Source organism: Ranitomeya variabilis, chromosome 3 (genome assembly GCF_051348905.1).
Source record: "Ranitomeya variabilis isolate aRanVar5 chromosome 3, aRanVar5.hap1, whole genome shotgun sequence".
Classification (NCBI taxonomy): Eukaryota; Metazoa; Chordata; class Amphibia; order Anura; family Dendrobatidae; genus Ranitomeya; species Ranitomeya variabilis.
Window position 1 is genome coordinate 716,330,666 of NC_135234.1, and position 20,488 is coordinate 716,351,153.

General features: G+C 41.1%; 1 protein-coding gene across 3 annotated transcripts in view; it reads left to right on the forward strand.

Annotated features, from left to right (window-relative positions):
• The window catches only part of ATP8A2 (ATPase phospholipid transporting 8A2), a 1,034,865-nt gene that overhangs the window by 273,917 nt on the left and 740,460 nt on the right, over window positions 1-20,488 (forward strand). For 2 of the 3 annotated variants that reach the window (XR_013224076.1, XM_077298312.1), the window contains exons 7-8: window positions 10,907-10,980; window positions 16,386-16,455. Coding sequence is in view for 2 of the 3 variants with exons in the window: in XM_077298312.1 (XP_077154427.1) it covers window positions 10,907-10,980; window positions 16,386-16,455 (144 nt within the window). In the remaining variant the exon portion in view is untranslated. The remainder of the gene's footprint in view (window positions 1-10,906; window positions 10,981-16,385; window positions 16,456-20,488) is intronic. The other variant, XM_077298313.1, reaches the window with a different exon arrangement.

Below are 20,488 nucleotides of genomic sequence, written 5' to 3' on the forward strand. Positions count from 1 at the left end.
GGGAGGCCACAGAGCAGGAGGTTACAGTAGTCGAGGCAGGAGATGATGAGGGCATGGACTAGGGTTTTTGCAGATTCTTGGTTGAGGAATGAACGGATTCGTGAAATATTTTTGAGTTGAAGTCGGCAGGAAGTGGAAAGGGCATGGATATGTGGTTTGAAGGAGAGATCAGCTTCAAGGATTACCCCGAGGCAGCGAGCTTGTGGGACTGGGGAGAGTGGGCAGCCATTTACTGTAATGGATAGGTTCGTTGGGGGGGTCACCTGAGATGGGGGAAAGATGATGAATTCTGTTTTGTCCATGTTAAGTTTCAGAAATCATTACTTTAATGAGCGGTACCAGTGACCGCTGAACAGGGGAAGAAGCTGCCGATCCCGGAGACGTGGGACATGCAGGGACCGCGCCAGGAGCGCCGGGAGCAGGTGAGTATTTGACAGGCGTCGCTCCCCCCTCACCCGCTGACCCCCCCCCCGCCTTCCATGACTCGAGTATAAGCCGAGAGGGGTACTTTCAGCCCATTTTTTTGGGCTGAAAATATAGGCTTATACTCGAGTATATGCAGTAGATCTTTATATTTTGGAAAGATAGACATTGTGGGGTCCCCCTTTAAATCCTCATAAGACTGATGATCATTGAGTATTCTCTTCTCTTCCCGAATATACCAATCCTTATTCATGTTGAAAATGCCCCCCCCCCCTTTGTCAGCTCCCTTGATGACAACTTGTACAAGGGCTCGTCTTTCACTGGGACTCAAATTGTCCCTTCTTTTTTGATGTTCAAATGTTCTTAAGTCCTTTAGATCTAACTGCTGAAATGTTTCTAAAAAATTACCCTTATGATGCTGGGGGTTAAAATTGGACTTGCCACGCACTGGTACATGTTGGAAATTATCAAGTGAACCCCTCTTCAAATGTGGTGTCCTACTAGTATTCGAAGGGGAACCGTGCACAGGTTTTAATTGTTTACTCTCCACCAACAAAAAATGTTGATGGACAGTCATTTTTCTAAAAAATTTGCTTAAATCAAGATAAAGGGGAAAAAATGATAATCGGGTAGTTCAGACAGACGGAAAGACCAATACTAAGGAGGGAAATCTCACCAGGGGTGAGGTGATAGTCTGACAAATTAAAAATACCACTCACAATGGTATCAGGATGTTAAAGCTGTTCGGGGTCCGTTAAACAGACATTATTTTTTTCGTTTTTTTCACAATTTGATCTAGCTGGTCAGGTACCTCTCCTATTACATCCTCTTCCTCCTCTATACCCACGAGATGTCTTTTTCTTTTTGGTTGCCGTCCTGGGACCACCTGAAAAAAATGTGTGATCTTGGACCTATTAACCACTGAGATAACTTTTTCTGTGTTTTTAATAGGACTTAGTGAAGGAGTGGGAGGGGAACTTTAAGTACTCACTTTTGGGAGGGAATTAATTTCGGTAATCACCTCTGGAGGAGGGGAGGGGGGAACAATTGCTCTGTTCTCCAATCCCAGACCAGAAGGGATAGAATTTACGAAAGAGACGAAAGAGGACAGGCATACCCTGGTTACAAAGCCCTCCGGTGTGGGTGCTGAACAGGATAATACAGAAGGGGATTCCAAGATCTTAACAAGGGGCTCTAGAGGTTGAGAGTCAGGGTGAATGGTGAAAAGAGAATTGTCCAAAAGGTTGTTGGCATCTTGGGTTGATCCCGGATGAAATCTGAGTTCTTCAACACCGAATTCAACATCAAGGGCAACAAATGGAGGCACATCTATGTTGCTGGAAACTTTCATAAAAGGGTGTGAAAATTCGCCCCTGCTCTCTGGGAAGGAATCACAAGACAGCTGATTCCCAATTAACAAGCAAGGCTTATCTGATGCCTTTACAGGATTTTTTTGCCTAGGGCTTTTCAGTGATGTCTGTATTTTATTCTTATCTCCCCTTATATCATAAATACCTCCCCCACTCGAATCCACATAATTAATCTGATAGGACTTGATTTGGAAAGGCACACACCTGTCTATATAAGACCTCACAGCTCACAGTGCATGTCAGACCAAATGAGAATCATGAGGTAAAGGAACTGGCCAAGGAGCTCAGAGACAGAATTGTGGCAAGGCACAGATCTGGCCAAGGTTACAAAAGAATTAATGCAGTACTCAAGGTTCCTAAGAGCACAGTGACCTCCATAATCCTTAAATGGAAGAAGTTTGGGACCACCAGAAGTCTTAAAGAAAAACCAATTACAATAGCTAGGTCTAATATTTAAACTGAAAAAAACAAAAACTGACAAAAGACCTAAAACGTATAAATTTTAATGTAGTAATTAAAATCGACTATCACTAATCTCATTAAGACCAACAGTAGAGAGCCTGCAAGGGGAAAAAAAAAAAAAAAAAAAAAAAGATGGGTCTCTGGTGTACCAATAAGAAATTGCAATGCCAGAAGCAAAAATATCTATTCCTTAAAAAATTTATAGGAAAGGGCTAGGGAAGATAGATGTGCCTATCCCTACCCGGAATGCCCTTCCTGACAGCGGAGGTTGGCACCCTGGGATACGAAGTGGCGCCCCCGCTCAACGTGGACTGACCCTAAAATCCCTTGCAGGAGTCCCTACACATAAAAAAAGCCACCACCAACATACAAAAATTACACCAAAAAAAAAGGAAAATGTAGTATATACAGTGCCAGTGCTGCTGATTATTGGCAGTTGGTGCGCAGATAGCACAATTAGGATAATAGATAATATTCTAGTATGGAAAAATGAGATAAAGACAAACAAAAATAGAAGGGTAGAATACTGGTAATTGGTGTGCACTAGTAGGATTGAAATCATGGAATATATATATTGGCGTGTGACATAAAAAGGAGACAAGCAAAAATGAAAAGTAGAAAATAATACTCTCTAGGACTTTTAAATTATTGGTGGTAAAAATGCCCAGTATGTACAAACCGAGCACAATAACTCTGGAGAAAGAGAGAGTTTGTCTCTGTCTTCTCTATGGGGTATTCCCCAAATGAGGAGTAGCTTGTGCCACTGTGATAATACAGCAAGATAAAAGTATTATTAACCAGAAGTAAACCAAAATATTATTTTTATTTGTGTCCATAGAAATATACCTCCTAGAACAATGTCTCTATTGTCTGTCAGATATTTGAAATAGATACAGACATGAGTAAATAAATTCAAGTGAGGTGACATACACGTCAAAAAACGAAAATAAATCAAATAAATATTCCACTATTGGCCTCAATCAAAAGCCAATTGATCTTATGTCAGAAACTCAATGTTTCCCACTGAGAGATGCACCCTAAATACCGGATGTTAAATAAGGGTGCTTAGACTCTCACAGAGGACTAGTATGGGACCTGCGCAATAATATGTCTTTACTCATAAAGTGCAAAGTAACCAGTCCCATACCTCAGTGACACCCAAAAATAAGGGCCAGCCCACTGGCACCGGTGTATGTATCGGATGCCCTTATCTCAAAGAGACTTGTGTCTCATCCCTAGGCCCTGCACAATAGTATGTATTCATTCATGGAGTGCATAATAGCCAGTCCCATATTTTCGTGGCACATTAAATCGGCGCCAGCCCAGCAGCAAGGTGTATATATAAGATGCACTTATCTCAAAGAGACTTATGTCTCATCCCAACGCGTTTCGCCCCATAAGGCAATCCAGAGGGGCTCATCAGGGGAATGCCGGTCATCGGCAAGGAAGCAGCGGGCGATGTAAGTGCTGCACGCGGTAAGGAGAAAGCTGAAGTTCAGGAGTATTCCCGCAGTCTATATGCCGAGATCCCGGAAGTAGTAGTATCACTTCCGGGGTTTTAGAGCCTGTAGTGCGCATGTCCACTCTGGCTCTATTGAAAAAAATGCAGGTAAACAGATAAGGCCGATAGTCACATAGCAGCTAGTTGTAAAAGCTGCACTAGTGTCAATGCCTTATCAAGACAATGCGCTGCTGACGTTATAGGGCAGTGCGGCCAAAATGAAAAACTGCGTATACCTGCCATAATAGGAGCGTGAGCCATAAGTAGATTACACATATTGGCACAAAAATAGATATTTTAATAGACTTGCCCAAAAATGCCCAAATACATTGCATATAGGGTAAGAGAATACACCCAATTGAGGCACACCCAGATAGCTATAAGTCAGAGATTACGGCATATGAAATAATCAAATCAGCAAATAGCAAAAATCGCGTACAGAAAAAATATATATATAAAATAGCTAGTCCAATGAAATGAAACAAATATGGTCACAACCAAATTAAGTGACATAACAATGAATAACGTCATGGTCTGTAAGGACCAATATGACAAAGGCAAGACAGGACCTAAATTTGTATAGAAAATTAAATGAAGCAGCCAAAATTTAGTTGCTCATTAAGCCCACCAGGGCTAACAGATTCCATTAAAAAAATCCATCTGGTCTCTCTCTGTATGATCTTTCTGTCCCAGTTACCTCCTCTCTCAGACTGTGAGACCGTCTCGATAGCTTTAAAAGAGATAGAGCCCACGTCCCCAGCATGGAACTCATTGACGTGACGTGCCACCGGGGTATCACGTTTGTGTGTGATATCCCCGATGTGTTCCCCTATCCTCACTTTAAAGGGCCTTTTGGTTTTCCCTATGTAATTTAGGGGACAAGTACATGTACATAGGTAAACAACCCCTATCGTTTTGCAGTTTGCAAAAGATCTATTATGGAAGGTTCTGCCTGTGGCCGCACTGGTAAAGGTGTTACTTGTTGTAATAAATTTGCAAAACTTGCATGAACCACACCTAAATGTTCCCTGCTCCCTGCGGTCCAGCCAGGTACCCACTGGCTTTGGTGTACTATAGTGGCTATTTGACACAAAGTCACGCACAGATCTCCCTTTTCTAAAAGTCACTGAAGGATGGTGTGAAATTATACCACCTAAGTCAGGGTCCGCTTTTAAGATGCCCCAAAACCGTTTAAGGATCCCCATCACCCTATGATTTTGGTCATCAAACGTTGCAATAAGTCGTGTCACATTAGTCTCTTCATCACGGACCCTTGGTACAAGAAGTTCAGTTCGATTACAGGCAGTCGCCTGTCTACAACCCTCCTCAATGACCTCTGCTGGATAACCACGGTCTCTAAATCTCTTTTTGAGATTGTTGGCCTTTGACTCAAAATCTCCCAGGGATGAGCAATTCCTTCTCAGTCTTAAGAATTGTCCCTTAGGGATCCCTTTTCTAAGGCTGAGGGGATGATAGCTCTCCCAGCGCAGTAGGCTGTTTGATGCTGTGGGCTTACGGAAAATTGATGTACCCAGATGTCCATCAGGGCATCTAGAGATAAATAAATCAAGAAATGAAATTCGGTCTCCCCCCACCTCACATGTGAACCTAAGGCCCAAATCATTAGTGTTAAGACTTGAGACAAAGCTCTCAAAAGAAGGACCATCTCCAGACCACAGGACGAGGATGTCATCAATATAGCGCCCCCAGAATAAAATCCTGGGGCACCATGTGACATCCTCGTCCCGGAAAACAACGGTGTCCTCCCACCAGCCCAGGAGCAGATTAGCATAAGTGGGGGCACAAGGACTCCCCATCGCGGTGCCCCTGAGCTGGTGGTAGAACTTCCCGCCAAACAAAAAATAATTGTGTTTAAGAATAAATTCTAGGAGATTCAACACCAGTCTATTGTGGGCCCGAAGGTGAGTGCCCCTCGTTTTCAGGAAATACTCAGTAGCTTGAATACCCTTGTTATGGGGAATGCTACTATAAAGGGATTCGACATCAATAGATGCAATAATGATATCAGAATCAACTCGTATATCCTCGATTTTATTCAACAGATCGGTGGTGTCCCTGAGATGGGATGGCAAAGCCGTGACAAAAGGACGTAATATTTGATCCAAATAAACGCTCACATTTTGGCAAAGGGCATCAATACCCGACACTATGGGGCGACCTTTTAGGGGTGTGTACCCTTTGTGAATCTTCGGGAGTGAGTAGAATGTTGCAATAGTCGGGAATTTAGGGAACATAAAGTCAAACTCATTTTTTGATATTAGACGGCCATCCAGGGCTTCCGTCAAGATTTCCAACAATCTCTCGGAATATACTGCTGTTGGATCATTTTTCAAAACCTCATAGGTTGTGGGATCAGACAAAATTGATTTACAAAGTGTGACATATTGGTTAGTGTCCAGAACCACCACATTCCCCCCCTTGTCAGATTGTTTAATAGTAATTTTAGTATTTTTTTCAAGGGTTCTAAGGGCCACCATTTCAGAGGGGGTCAGGTTAGGGTCACTACACCTCTTTCTTGGGTTAATCTTTTTTATTTCTTCCATCACCAGCTTTGAAAAAATGTCAATGTTCTTATAGTCCCCTGGTGGTGGTACCCGGGTGCTTTTATTTTTTAATTCAGAGAAAGGACCTTCTCCTACACCCCTTGCACCTTCCTCATAAAGTTCGACCAAAAGGTTCAAGTCTGGTAGGGAATCCGGGGAAATACCCAGCTGCATACATTTGTTCACATCATTATTGATAAAGAATTTTCTCCATTTTAATTTTCTCAAAAAGAGATCAATATCCTTGGCCCAGGAAAAACAATCAAACCTAGTAGTTGGTACAAAAGACATCCCTGAGGCCAACACAGATTCCTCAGCCGAGGACAATATATAGGAGGAGAGATTGATGACATGCTTTTCATCACGCGGACAGCTTATCTTTTTTGACCCACTTGTATTCTGGTTCTCAGATCGTATGGTGGGCAGTCCCGATTCTCTAAAAAAGAGGCTGAGGGCAAAGAGGAGGGTTGTGATGTAGATGCCCCCTCTATATCGTACGTCATCCCCCCGGTATTTTTTTGGTGGTTTCGTCTCCCCCTGTAGCCACTGTCTTGCCATCTTTTATTTTGTCCCCTCCTAGGGTAACCTCCTCCTCTATAGTTACTTTTTGGTCGAGCCCCGAGGGATCTAGTCTCAGTGTCAGAGGCCTCACACTCAGAGGATGAGATATCCCCTGGAGGATTAGTGTCTTTAGTGAATACAAATGCTCTTTTTTCTTTGAAATCAGTGAGGTCCCTTATAAAGTGTCTGTGTTTCCGATCTTTTAGGTTGATCTGGAATTTCTCCACTGCGGTTTTGAGAATCGTTTCTCTATTTGGAAAATCAGAGTCCGTCTTAAATTTCAGGGCCTCCTCTATTAGGTCCGTGAGTTTTTTAGTTGTTTTTTCCAAAGTCCTCCTTTCTTCCTCTAATAGGATGTTCTTTTTTCCAAAGTCTTGCTGTATTATCACAGTGGCACAAGCTACTCCTCATTTGGGGAATACCCCATAGAGAAGACAGAGACAAACTCTCTCTTTCTCCAGAGTTATTGTGCTCGGTTTGTACATACTGGGCATTTTTACCACCAATAATTTAAAAGTCCTAGAGAGTATTATTTTCTACTTTTCATTTTTGCTTGTCTCCTTTTTATGTCACACGCCAATATATATATTCCATGATTTCAATCCTACTAGTGCACACCAATTACCAGTATTCTACCCTTCTATTTTTGTTTGTCTTTATCTCATTTTTCCATACTAGAATATTATCTATTATCCTAATTGTGCTATCTGCGCACCAACTGCCAATAATCAGCAGCACTGGCACTGTATATACTACATTTTCCTTTTTTTTTGGTGTAATTTTTGTATGTTGGTGGTGGCTTTTTTTATGTGTAGGGACTCCTGCAAGGGATTTTAGGGTCAGTCCACGTTGAGCGGGGGCGCCACTTCGTATCCCAGGGTGCCAACCTCCGCTGTCAGGAAGGGCATTCCGGGTAGGGATAGGCACATCTATCTTCCCTAGCCCTTTCCTATAAATTTTTTAAGGAATAGATATTTTTGCTTCTGGCATTGCAATTTCTTATTGGTACACCAGAGACCCATCTTTTTTTTTTTTTTTTTTTTTTTTTTTTTTTTTTTCCCCTTGCAGGCTCTCTACTGTTGGTCTTAATGAGATTAGTGATAGTCGATTTTAATTACTACATTAAAATTTATACGTTTTAGGTCTTTTGTCAGTTTTTGGTTTTTTCAGTTTCGACCACCAGAAGTCTTCCTAGACCTGGCTGTCCAGCCAAACTGAGCAATCGTGGGAGAAGAGCCTTGGTGAGAGCGGTAAAGAAGAACCCCAAGATCACTGTGGCTGAGCTCCATAGATGCAGTAGGGAGATGGGAGAAAGTTCCACAAAGTCAACTATCACTGCAGCCCTCCACCAGTCGGGCCTTTATTGCAAAGTGGCCTGACGGAAACCTCTGCTCAGTGCAAGACATATGAAAGCCTGCATAGTTTGCTACAAACACTTGAAGGACTCCCAGACTATGAGAAATAAGATTCTCTGGTCTAATAAGACGAAGATAGACCTTTTTGGTGATGATTCTAAGCGGTATGCGTGGAGAAAACCAGGCACTGCTCATCACCTGCCCAATACAATCTCAACAGTGAAACATGGTGGTGGCAGCATCATGCTATGGGGGTGTTTTTCTGCCGCAGGAACAGGACGACTGGTTGTCATTGAAGGAAACATGAATGTGGCCAAGTACAGAGATATCCTGGATGAAAACCTCTTCCAGAGTGTTCTGGACCTCACACAGAAAGTTCACCTTCCAACAAAACACTGGCCCTAAGCACACAGCTAAAATAACAAAGGAGCGGCTTCAGAACAACTCTGAGACCATTCTTGACTGGCCCAGCCAGAGCCCTGATCTAAACCCAATTGAGCATCTCTGGAGAGACCTGAAAACGGCTGTCCACCAACGTTCACCATCCAACCTGACGGAACTGGTGAGGATCTGCAGGGAAAAAAGACAGAGAATCCCCAAAACCAGGTGTGAAAAACTTTTTGCATCATTCCCAAGAAGATTCATGGCTGTACTCGCTCTAAAGGTGCTTCTACTCACTACTGAGCAAAGGGTCTGAATTCTTATGACCATGTGATATTTCAGTTTTTCTTTTTTTAATAAATTTGCAAAAATTTTGAAATTTTGTTTTTTTTTCAGTCAAGATGGGGTGCAGAGTGTACATTAATGAGAAAAAAAATGAACTTTTTTGAATTTACCAAATGGCTGCAATGAAACAAAGAGTGAAAAATTTAAAGGGGTCTGAATACTTTTCGTACCCACTGTACTGTATATCTCAAATGTCATGTACAGAAATCCAGAAAAACAATGTAGAGCTACATGTTTCAGATGAGAACCATCCTTGATCATGATTAAGAATAGTTCTCATCTGAAATGCATAGTCTTACAGTGTTTATATGGATTTTTATACATAACATTTGCTGTCTGAAGTTTACCTTTTGGATTCCTATTAAATTTTATTTTTCTGCACACCATAGAGCTGGAATTCATATTTAGACAGAGATTCAGGGTGTGCTCTCACTGCTCACGTACAGCCCAGTGCAAGGGCTGGTGGGTAGTGTTGAGCATTCCGATACCGCAAGTATCGGGTATCGGCCGATATTTGCTGTATCTGAATTCCGATACCGAGTTCCGATATTTTTGTGATATCGGAAATCGGAATCGGAAGTTCCCAGTGTATGGTTCCCAGGGTCTGGAGGAGAGGAGACTCTCCTTCAGGCCCTGGGATCCATATTCATGTAAAAAATAAAGAATAAAAATAAAAAATATGGATATACTCACCCCTCCGGCGGACCCTGGACCTTAGCGTTGTAACCGGGAGCCTCCGTTCCTAAGAATGCAGTGAGTGTAGGACCTGTGATGACGTCGCGGCTTGTGATTGGTCGCGTGAGCGGTCACATGAGCGGTCACACGACCAATCACAAGCCGCGCCGTCATCGAAGGTCCTTCACTCTGCATTCTTAGGAACGGAGGCTGCCGGTTACATCGCTAAGGTCCAGGGTCCGCCGGAGGGGTGAGTATATCCATATTTTTTATTTTTATTCTTTATTTTTTACATGAATATGGATCCCAGGGCCTGAAGGAGAGTTTCCTCTCCTTCAGACCCTGGGAACCATCCAGGATACCTTCCGATATTTGTGTCCCATTGACTTGTATTGGTATCGGGTATCGGCATCGGCGAGATCCGATATTTTGCCGGTATCGGCCGATCCAATCCGATACTGATACTTTCGAATATCGGAAGGTATCGCTCAACACTACTGGTGGCCTAATGCTAATGTAGCTAGAAGGCAGCAGAGGATCCTGAAGAGGAAGCGATGTCTGTAAATCAGAACTGGTGTGAGGGCACAGAAAGTAAAGCAGAAAGGTATAAAACATCTTGAAAATTGGCAGAAAAGTTATATGGGGTTCATTAGGGGCTTTATCCTTAGGCGGTTATGGCAAAAACATTAACTGAGTCGAGGTAGTGGACAACCTCTTTAACTGCAGAACCCTTTGCAGTTCCCGTACAGTAATTCCAGTTGTCCCTGCTTTTCCTGCAGTGATGACATCCTTTAATTCACTAGCCTGCTGCAGCCAATCACTGGCCTCAGTGGTGGCGTTTACATCTACATCATGTGACCACTGAAGCCAGGGATTGGTTGAAGCAGTCACATGAAAGATGAACTAGCAATGTCATTGGTGCAACAAGAGGATTCATTGGCTACGTAATGCTTATTTTATTCATTTCTTTCCTTCCCTACTCATGGCCAAACTTTAGATGTCATAAAGCGTTTATTCATGATTTTTCAAAGTGTACAGAACATTGGACTTTTAATGATTGTTATTGGTTACTGCTCATTGTACATGGCACTTAAGCTATTAATTAACCATCCATGTTTTGTCTTGTGTCCTCCTGGACTTGTAAGCCGGTGTTTTATTATCCTTTGCTTTGCTCCTTGGAAGAACTAATGGTGTGAGTGATGATTAAGGACACACAATGTCTACTTTCTTTCTCTCCTATCTGCTGCTTGGCTGCCCCTGGACTGACAGGTGGCAGTGGGCGACATTGTCAAGGTGACCAATGGGCAGCATCTTCCAGCCGATATGATCATTTTATCTTCAAGGTCAGAGGTTATATGGTTGGGTGTTTGCTTTCTCACCTCCACTGAGATGAAGTGATGTATTATTGCATTATCTAGATATTACATTTAAAATGTCATTTCTATATTACTTACAAGGGTTGTGCAGACAAAAAAAATTGCTTAGATTAGAGCCTAATAAAGAATATAGAATGTATTAATTCATTTTCACAAAGATGTTTTATCTTAGAATAGTAGCATGGTTCCCGACTCCTGTCCCCTATGTCAACATGTCATCATGACGGTATTTGAAGGGGGCTGACTGACTGAATCATTCCGATAGCTAAGCCAGCCCCCTTGTCTGTAAGGGTTAGGCTAAGCTACGGTACTTTAATAAGCCAGCCAGTCTGCCCTCATCATGTATAGCATTGATTACATGTCAGATTAGGAAAAGCTGTTGCTGTTTTTCTTATGAATGGAAACCCTCAGCAATCCTATGATCAGGGCTCTGGAACCATGAGAATGGGGTATCTGCAGCCCTGTCCTGAATGAAGGTGCACATTCTTGGCTTCATTCATTGTTTATGGACCTGCTGAGTACAATGCTTGGCTATTTCCAATGGGACATACACAATGAAGGGAACAAAAGTCGAGCATATGCGCTTCTGCTGCATTCAAGAAGCAGCTGCAGAGCGATGCAGAACCCTGATCTTGTGATTGGCTTCCATCAGCTAAAATGCAAGCAAGCAGCAAGTTATCCCCTATGCTATGAGGGGGAAAAGCTTCTTTTTCTTTTTGTTGGGGGCCGATTAACCACTTAATACTTTTCAATTATTCAGCCATTTTAGATTAAGCTCTCACAATGACTTTTTGGTTGGCATAAAATTTCTAGAAATCCCATCCACATTGTTGGAATGGATATAGCAGACCAGTGGTGCGTATTTGAAATCCACAACGTGTCGCCAGTGGCTGTGAAAGTATGTTTTTCTCTCAAACCAGCATTTATGTCACGCTGAGACAGTCTTTGGTAAGGAAAGGGGTTCTCAAAGTGTCCCTAGAACTGGGACCCTAACTATCCCTGTCCTGGGGGTACTTTTGAAGATAGAAAGGTCCAAATCTCTGACCTTACTATGCTCCTGTTAAACTCTGATCTGTCCCACCTCCACTCCATGAGGCATAGGACAGAAATGTAAGGTAAACAAGACACAAAGACAAAACAGGTGAAAACAGAAAACCTTTATCATACAAAAGCACTAACCCAACAATAGGGAGGAGGATAGGGACAGGGAGGAATAAACTAAATGGGAACAGGGACCAGGAGATAAACACACATGTACTACAGCAAACCACAGAACACTACTACAACAACTCGACTCGAAACACTTAGCTTTACTAGTGATGAGCGAATATACTCGTTACTCGAGATTTCCCGAGCACGCTCGTCGGTCCTCCGAGTATTTTTTAGTGCTCAGAGTTTTAGTTTTTCTTGCCGCAGCTGAATGATTTATATCTATTAGCCAGCATACGTACATGTGGGGATTCCCTAGCAACCAGGCAACCCCCACATGTACTTATGCTGGCTAACAGATGTAAATCATTCAGCTGCGGCAAGAAAAACTAAAATTCAGAGCACTAAAAAATACTTGAAAGACCCCCGAGCATGCTCGAGAAATCTCGAGTAACGAGTATATTCGCTCATCACTATTTAGCACACATCACAGGAAGACGAATCTTTCACCGCCAGGGACCAAAGGGTCTGACCAGTTTTTATAGGAAGAGGTAATGAGAAGCAACTGAAATGGAGCTGCATGTTTCTGACAAGCATAGAAAGGGACTTTAACCTCTTCAGCACCAGAGGAAACTAAATCCATTTAATATGGGACACAGCTCAAACCATTTCTAAAGAAGACCTGTGATTCATTACCGACATGACTGTCTAACTCCAGGTCTTCCTGGGGGATGTCACACCCTTGTGAGAATTTCAAACATACAAAAGTCAAACGTACATGGCTTAAGTCATACGGCCAGTGCCTCATATATGTCGTCTGAGGATCAGGCTTCATGTATCAGCTATCAGGTTCCCTTTAAACATGATGAACCAAAAAAAGGCAAAAATGAGATAAAAACGCATGTAGAAAAAAAAAATGAAAGTAACATAATTTAGCTAATTGGTGCAGAAAATCAGCAATATCAAAAACTCAAATACTTACTGGGAACTTAGCCTCAAAGTATAAAAATGCTTAAACCTGGTCTGTGATATTCTCATAACGTAGAGATGTCAACCATCATCTCCTGGGCGTCTTGTCCCACCAAAAGCTGGGTTTTCAATTTGCACCCCTCCTAATATTTATCTGTTGATTGGATTCAGCCCATCACTCCCCGTTCACCCAGTTACATGCAGGCTGTTATAACACTCTGCACAATTGGCTGTAAGAGAAACAAAAAAGCAGTTGCCCCCTCCCCAAGGCTGCGTAAATGACCGTCTACTCTGCTTGCTCCTGGACTCCAAACTGGATGGTTAAATGCTTCACTCCACATCCTCATGATTAGGCAACATCATGCATCCCAGCTCTCTAATGGCCTTCACGTTGCAGCCCATACGCAGGGTATGAAAAGGCTTCCAGTGTTCGCTCTCCATCTACAGCCTATGTGCTGCGAACTATGAAGACCCATACACTGACATGCTTTGGACCCGGTTTCTGCAGTAGGTGGTCATTTCATTGTGGAGGAGACACCATTCCACATGTTGCTATAGCACTCTAAAATAACTAATTAAACTCCTGGTTAAAACAATATTATCATGACCATTCAGGACTCCAACATTACTAGTGAGAATCCATAGCCCCAATCCATCATTTGCAGGGGTTTTTTTTAAGCCATTTTTTTGTCCTGTCTTTTTGCTCTTAAAATTTTGCACACAAATTCTTGAAAAAGGGCACACGATGTTTGATAAACTGAACCAAATTTAAATGTCCTTTTTTTGTGCCTTTTTAGAGCAAAGAGCCATAGAATATTCTGCCAATCTTTATGTTCAGCGTAAAGAGAAAGGATTCTGGAGTAAAAAAAACACCAAAAAATTACATCATTTTGAACATTTGCAAACAATGAATTAGGTTAAAAAACATCTGGATGCTCAAAACCATGTCAATAACGATAATCATTTGCTATCTTTAATATTTAATAGCAATAATAATGCAAAACACTCTTCATTTCAGTGGAGACATTCTGCATGTTTTGGAGTCATGTAGTGCATTCGCTATCGCTGACGTAGTTTGTGATTTTTCGTTTGTTGTTATGTATCTGGTGTATTTCTGTCTGCCTTTTCCTTACAATGTTTGTGTTATACACAAGTAATGTTTGTTTATAAGCAACAATGAAAGGAAATGAATAATTAGAATAGATTAATATTTAAATTGGGTTTTTTACAGTAAAATGTGTTATGTTTAACTTGATGTTTGTTTGCTTTCTTATTTCATGATCTATATACAGTATATTAAAAAAAAATTCTTGAAATTTTCAAATTTTGCCCAGTTTTGAGACACCTACTTGTTGTTTGGCGCATAAATACTAGCAACAATAGACCCATATATATATATATATACAGTATATATATATATATATATATATATATACAGTATATATATATATAAATATATATATACATCTTCTGAGCTTCATTGTGAAGAGAAAGGGAGGAGGTGAGCTGTGATAACGTCTATTTTGAAAGATGGATCCTGTGTAATCCACCTTATATTGAGGTGCTAGCTGTCATTATAATTTTGTTTGTGATGAGGAGACTGCTGAAAAGTCTTTGGGAGGAGCAAGACGTATAAGGATAGAATTAGACCGGGACGTCAGTGTATAAATTACAAGAATTAATTTTTTATATAGATAGTGATATGGAAAATTAAAAAAACAAAAAACAAATAATGAAACCTGATTTAAACAGTAGATCATTTAGTGCTAAGTTGTGTGAAATGATCAAGGCATGCAGTTCTCAAATATTACTAACTATATCACTGAAAAGCACTTTAAATTCCACTATATTGTGCTCAATTCTGTGTAAACTTTATGCCAAAATATCAGAACTTTATGATTGCAAATTAAAGCAATGATTTAATATCAGTGGTAAACAATAATGCAATACAAAACAACAATACAGAACAACATTGCCAAAATTCGATCAACATACAATAGTCAAATAACAGTGCTATGTAATACCACTACACCTGACCGATCAGCTGTTGTCAGTGTCAAATGTAAAGCATGAAGTGTGCCAAACAGCACAGCTCCAGACACTGTGCACTGTCCACCTTGGATTCTGCAGTGCTGCTCTTGTTCATTTCCATAGTAGTCGTACCCCACCATTCCGATGATAATCATGTATCCTAAGGTCATCAATTGATAAGTGTGGAAAACCCATTAAAGGGAATCTGTCAGCAGGATTTCACCCCCAAACTATGTATAAGCACATGCAGCTCTTGTAAAGACAATTCCTATATATACCTTTAGCTAGCATTCCGTGCCTCAGTTGCTGAAAAATCAGCTTTTGAATACATATGCAAATGAGGCCGAAGTGCTTTTGGCACTTGGAAGCTCTACTCAAGCCTCTGTCACTCCATCTCTATTTCTCGCCCAGCGACGCCATTTTCAGCTTTATTGACACCTCATTAGACTGAAGTTACACGGCATAGCGGCTGTCAATAAGGCAGGAGGAGGCGGCGCTGTACTGGGAATAGAGCTGGAGTGACAGAGGTATGGGAATAGCTTCCACTTCATTTGTATATTGATTTAAACTCAGTTTTTTTAGAAATGAAGGAACGGACTATCTAACTTAATGTATGGCTGGGTTTGTCTTTACTCAGTCCAATATTAGATTCATATGCACCATTGACCAAACTGGTGCTTAGCTCCCACAAGGTCCAAATTAAACGTAGAAAATTCAGAGAATCTGAGGCACAAAAACTGCAGTTTCTTGATAAAAAAATGTAACTTTATTCCATATTAGTTAAAAGGGGAAGACAAAGCAGGCCTAAAAAATACAGCTCTTTTATTAAGTATAGTATTTTTTAGGCTTGAGAAAGGCCAATTATGGCCAAAACATGGCCTGCTTTGTCTTCCGGTTTTAACCAATATGGAATAAAGTTTTTTATCAAGAACCTGCGGTTTTGGTGCCTTGGCTTCCCTGAATTTTGGATTTGTTTTTACAAGAGCCAAAGGAGGTGAAATCTTCATGACCGATCTCCTTTAATTAACGTTGTACTCCCTGAGAGTGTTGCATCTCATGAGAAAAAGATTAGCAAGTGATGGCGAATACAAATATTATTATCAACATCCCAATTAGCAACCGCTGCAGTTAGCAGAGAATTGATCTTTGTGTCTCTGGTTCGAGTGGCTGCACAACTTCAATGTAAATGTGTTTCTTCTAACGTGAATTTCTTGCCTTCCCAGTGAGCCGCAGGCCATGTGCTACATCGAAACATCCAACCTTGATGGTGAAACAAACTTAAAAATACGTCAGGTAGGTCCCTCTAATTATTTATATACACCCGGTGTCGGAACTACAGGTAAAATTGTTGGTACCCCTCGTTTAATGACAGAAAAAACCACAATGGCCACAGAAATAATTTGAATCTGACAAAAGTAATAATAAATAAAAGATCTATGAAAATAAACAAATTAAAGTCAGACATTGCTTTTCAACCATGCTTCCACAGAATTTAAAAAAAAAAATAAAACTCATGAAATAGGCCTGGACAGAAATGGTGGTACCCCTGAAAATAATGTAACAAAAGGGACATGTTAAATCGCGGTGTGTCCACTAACTAGCATCACAGGTGTCTACAATCTTGGAATCAGTGAGCGGCCAGTATATAGGGCTACAGATACTCACTGAGCTGTTTGGTGACATGATGTGTATCACACTCAACATGGAACAGAGGAAGCAAAGGAAAGAGTTGTTTCAGGAGATAAGAAAGAAAATTATAGACAAACATGTTAAAGGTAAAAGTTATCTCCAAGCAGCTTGATGTTCCTGTGACTACAGTTGCACATATTATTCAGAAATGTAAGATCCATGGGACTGTAGCCAACCTCCCTGGACGTGGTCGCAGGAGGAAAATTGATTACAATCAAAGAGATGGATAATACGAATGGTAACAAAAGAGCCCAGAAAAGCTTCTAAACAGACTAAAGATGAACTTCAAGCTCAAGGAACATCAGTGTCAGATCGCACCATCCGTCGTTGAATGAGCCAAAGTGGACTTCATGGGAGACGACCAAAGAGGACACCATTGTTGAAAAAAAATCATAAAGCCAGAGTGGAATTTGCCAAACTACATGTTGACAAGCCACAAAGCTTCTGGGAGAATGTCCTATGGACAGATGAGACAAAAATGGTACTTTTTGGCAAGGCAAATTAGCTCTATGTTCACAGATGGAAAAATGAAGCATATCAAGAAAAGAACACTGCCCCTACTGTGAAACATGGAGGAAGCTCTGTTATGTTCTGGGGCTGCTTTGCTGCATCTGGCACAGGGCGTCTAGAATCTATGCAGGGTACAATTAAATCTCAAGACTATCAAGAGATTCTAGAGAGAAATGTGCTGCCCAGTGTCAGAGAGCTTAGTCTCAGTCACAGGTCAAGGGTCTTGCAACAAGATAATGACCCAAAACACACAGCTAAAAACACCCAAGAATGGCTAAGAAGAAAACATTGGACTATTCTAAAGAGGCCTTCTATGAGCCCTGACCTAAATCCTATTGAGCATTTTTGGAAAGAGCTGAAACATGCCGTCTGGAAAAGGCAACCTTCTAACACAAGACAACTGGAGCAGTTTGCTCTTCAGGAGTGGGCCAAAATACCTGTCGAGAGGTGCAGAAGTCTCATTGACAGTTACAGGAATCACTTGATTGCAGTGATTGCCTCAAAAGGTTGTGCAACAAAATATTAAGTTAAGGGGACCATCATTTCTGTCCAGGCCTATTTCATGAGTTTTATTTTTTTTTTTAATTCTGTGGAAGCATGGTTGAAAAGCAATGTCTGACTTTCATTTGTTTTTTTTTTACATAGATTATTATTTATTATTACTTTTGTCAGATTTTTTGTCAGAGTTATTTTTGTGACCATTGTGGGTTTTTCAGTCTTTAAACGAGGGGTACCAACAATTTTGACCACGTGTGTATGTGGTGCCGTGGTTGCAGATGTAGTAGTTGTTGAAGTTAAGTAAATGTAGATGTAGTAGTTGTTGAGATTGAGTAGACACAGTAGTTCTTGAGGTTGAGTAGATGTAGTTATTCTTGAGGTTGAGTAGATGTAGTTATTCTTGAGGTTGAGTATATGTAGATGTAGTAGTTCTTGAGGTTGAGTAAATGCAAGATGTAGTAGTTCTTGAGGTTGAGTAGATGTAGTTATTCTTGAGTTTGAGTATTATTATTATTATTATTTATTTATATAGCGCCATTAATTCCATGGTGCTGTACATGAGAAGGGGTTACATAAAAATGCAAATATCACTTACAGTAAACAAAACTAACAATGACAGACTGATACAGAGGGAAAAGGACCCTGCCCTTGCGTGCTTACATTCTACAGGGTTATGGGGAAGGAGACAGTAGGTCGAGGGTTGCAGTAGCTCCGATGGTGTTGAGGTGGCCGTGTGGTCATTACAGGTTGTAAGCTTCTTTGAAGAGGTGGATTTTCAGGTTTCTTTTGAAGGATCCAAATGTGGTGGATAACCGGATGCGTTGGGGCACAGAATTCCAGAGGATGGGGGCGATTGGGTGAGGAGCGAATAAGCATGGAGAAGAGAAGGAGGTCTTGGGAGGACCGGAGATTACGAGAGGGAAGATATTGAGAGATTAGTTTGGAAATATACAGAGGAGAAAGGTTATGGATGGCTTTGCAGGTCAGTGTTAGTATTTTAAACTGGATACACTGGGAAATTGAGAGCCAGTGAAGGGATTTGCAAAGAGGGGAAGCAGGAGTGTAGCAAGGAGAGAGATTAATTAGTCAGGCAGCAGCGTTAAGGACGGACTAGAGGGGGCGCGAGAGTGTTAGAAGGTAGGCCACAGAGGAGGATGTTGCAGTAGTCGAGGCGGGAGATGATTAGGGCATGCACAAGCATTTTGGTAGAGTGTGGGTTGAGGAAAGGACGGATTCTGGAAATATTTTTGAGCTGGAGGCAACAGGAGGTGGCGGCTTAGATGAGATCAGGTAGGGAAGATATGCGAGATGGAGGAAAGATAATTAGTTCAGATGTTGAGTATATGTAGATGTAGTCGTTCTTGAGGTTGAGTAAATGTAGATGTAGTTATTCTTGAGGATGAGTAAATGTAGATGTAGTTATTCTTGAGGTATAATGTAGATGTAGTAGTTCTTGAGGTTGAGTTTATGTAGATGTTGTATTTCTTGAGGTTGAGTTTATGTAGATGTAGTAGTTCTTGAGGTTGAGTAGATGTAGCAATAAAAATAAAAAGTGCTTGTCACTGTTTTCTATATTTTGAGTAATAGTTTGTTTTACGGCTTCTCTACCTATAAAGCACAAAAATTCCAATGATAGTCCAGTGGGCGGTTGTACTCAGTGATTCACCGCCTTCCTCGGCAGTCTCTTCTATGAAAGAGCTGTCTAAGACCTCTCTTGCTGTTACAGTAGTTAGCAAGAGAAAATATTAGACTTTATCTACCAGTCATAATATATGGCTATAATGGGATGCTCATATGACATCATTTTCAGACCGATTCTGCCTGGAACCAACCTGTAAAGGCGTTAAAAAAACTGCAACAAAAAAAAAAGAATGAAAATTTGCAGTGCACTGTAAAAACGACTTGTCCTGCAGATGTTCCATCTTTTACCACTTCTAATTGATTCAGGTTCTGAAAACCAAGAAGTGTTCTGGCCATTTTTTTTAGGTGTTGTCCGCTTGGAAGATGCCACTAGGTTATGTATTGAATGGTTTTTTAAAAAAAAATATTGGTGGCTTTGCCTCCACAAAAGATGTCCAGTTGGACTTCAGGAAAGATGCTTCAGGGAAACCAATGCCGGCAGTTTCCTGTAGCATCTTCTGCTGCAAAAATGATGTGTCTGAGACCGATTTCACACTTCTATCTTTCATGGTCAGGATATGGACTGCAATGTCCGGACTGCCCATGGGTCTCCTGACCTGGACTCAACAGCCTCAAACATGAATAGGACGTTATTGGGTTCAGCTCAGGAGATCCTCAGCTGGTTCAGGCGTTGTGATACATACTTAGACCATGAAAGTCGGATGTATGATGCCTAAACAAGAATACATTTTCCCCTGTATAATTGTAAGCTAAGAGGCGAAATCTGAAAATTCCACAAAAATTCATTTTCCTTTCATCTAAAACCCGACTGTTTCAACTCTGCAATCATTAGCAAAAAAAAATCCAGCAGAATAAATTACCTGATGTTGTTTTTATGTATTCCGTAAAGCAGATATACATTACACTGTGTGCCTTCTGGGAATATAGAATTTCACAGCCGGTGAGGGAGCTTGTTTTTCTTTGTGATTCAGTGCGGAGAGCTCGTCAG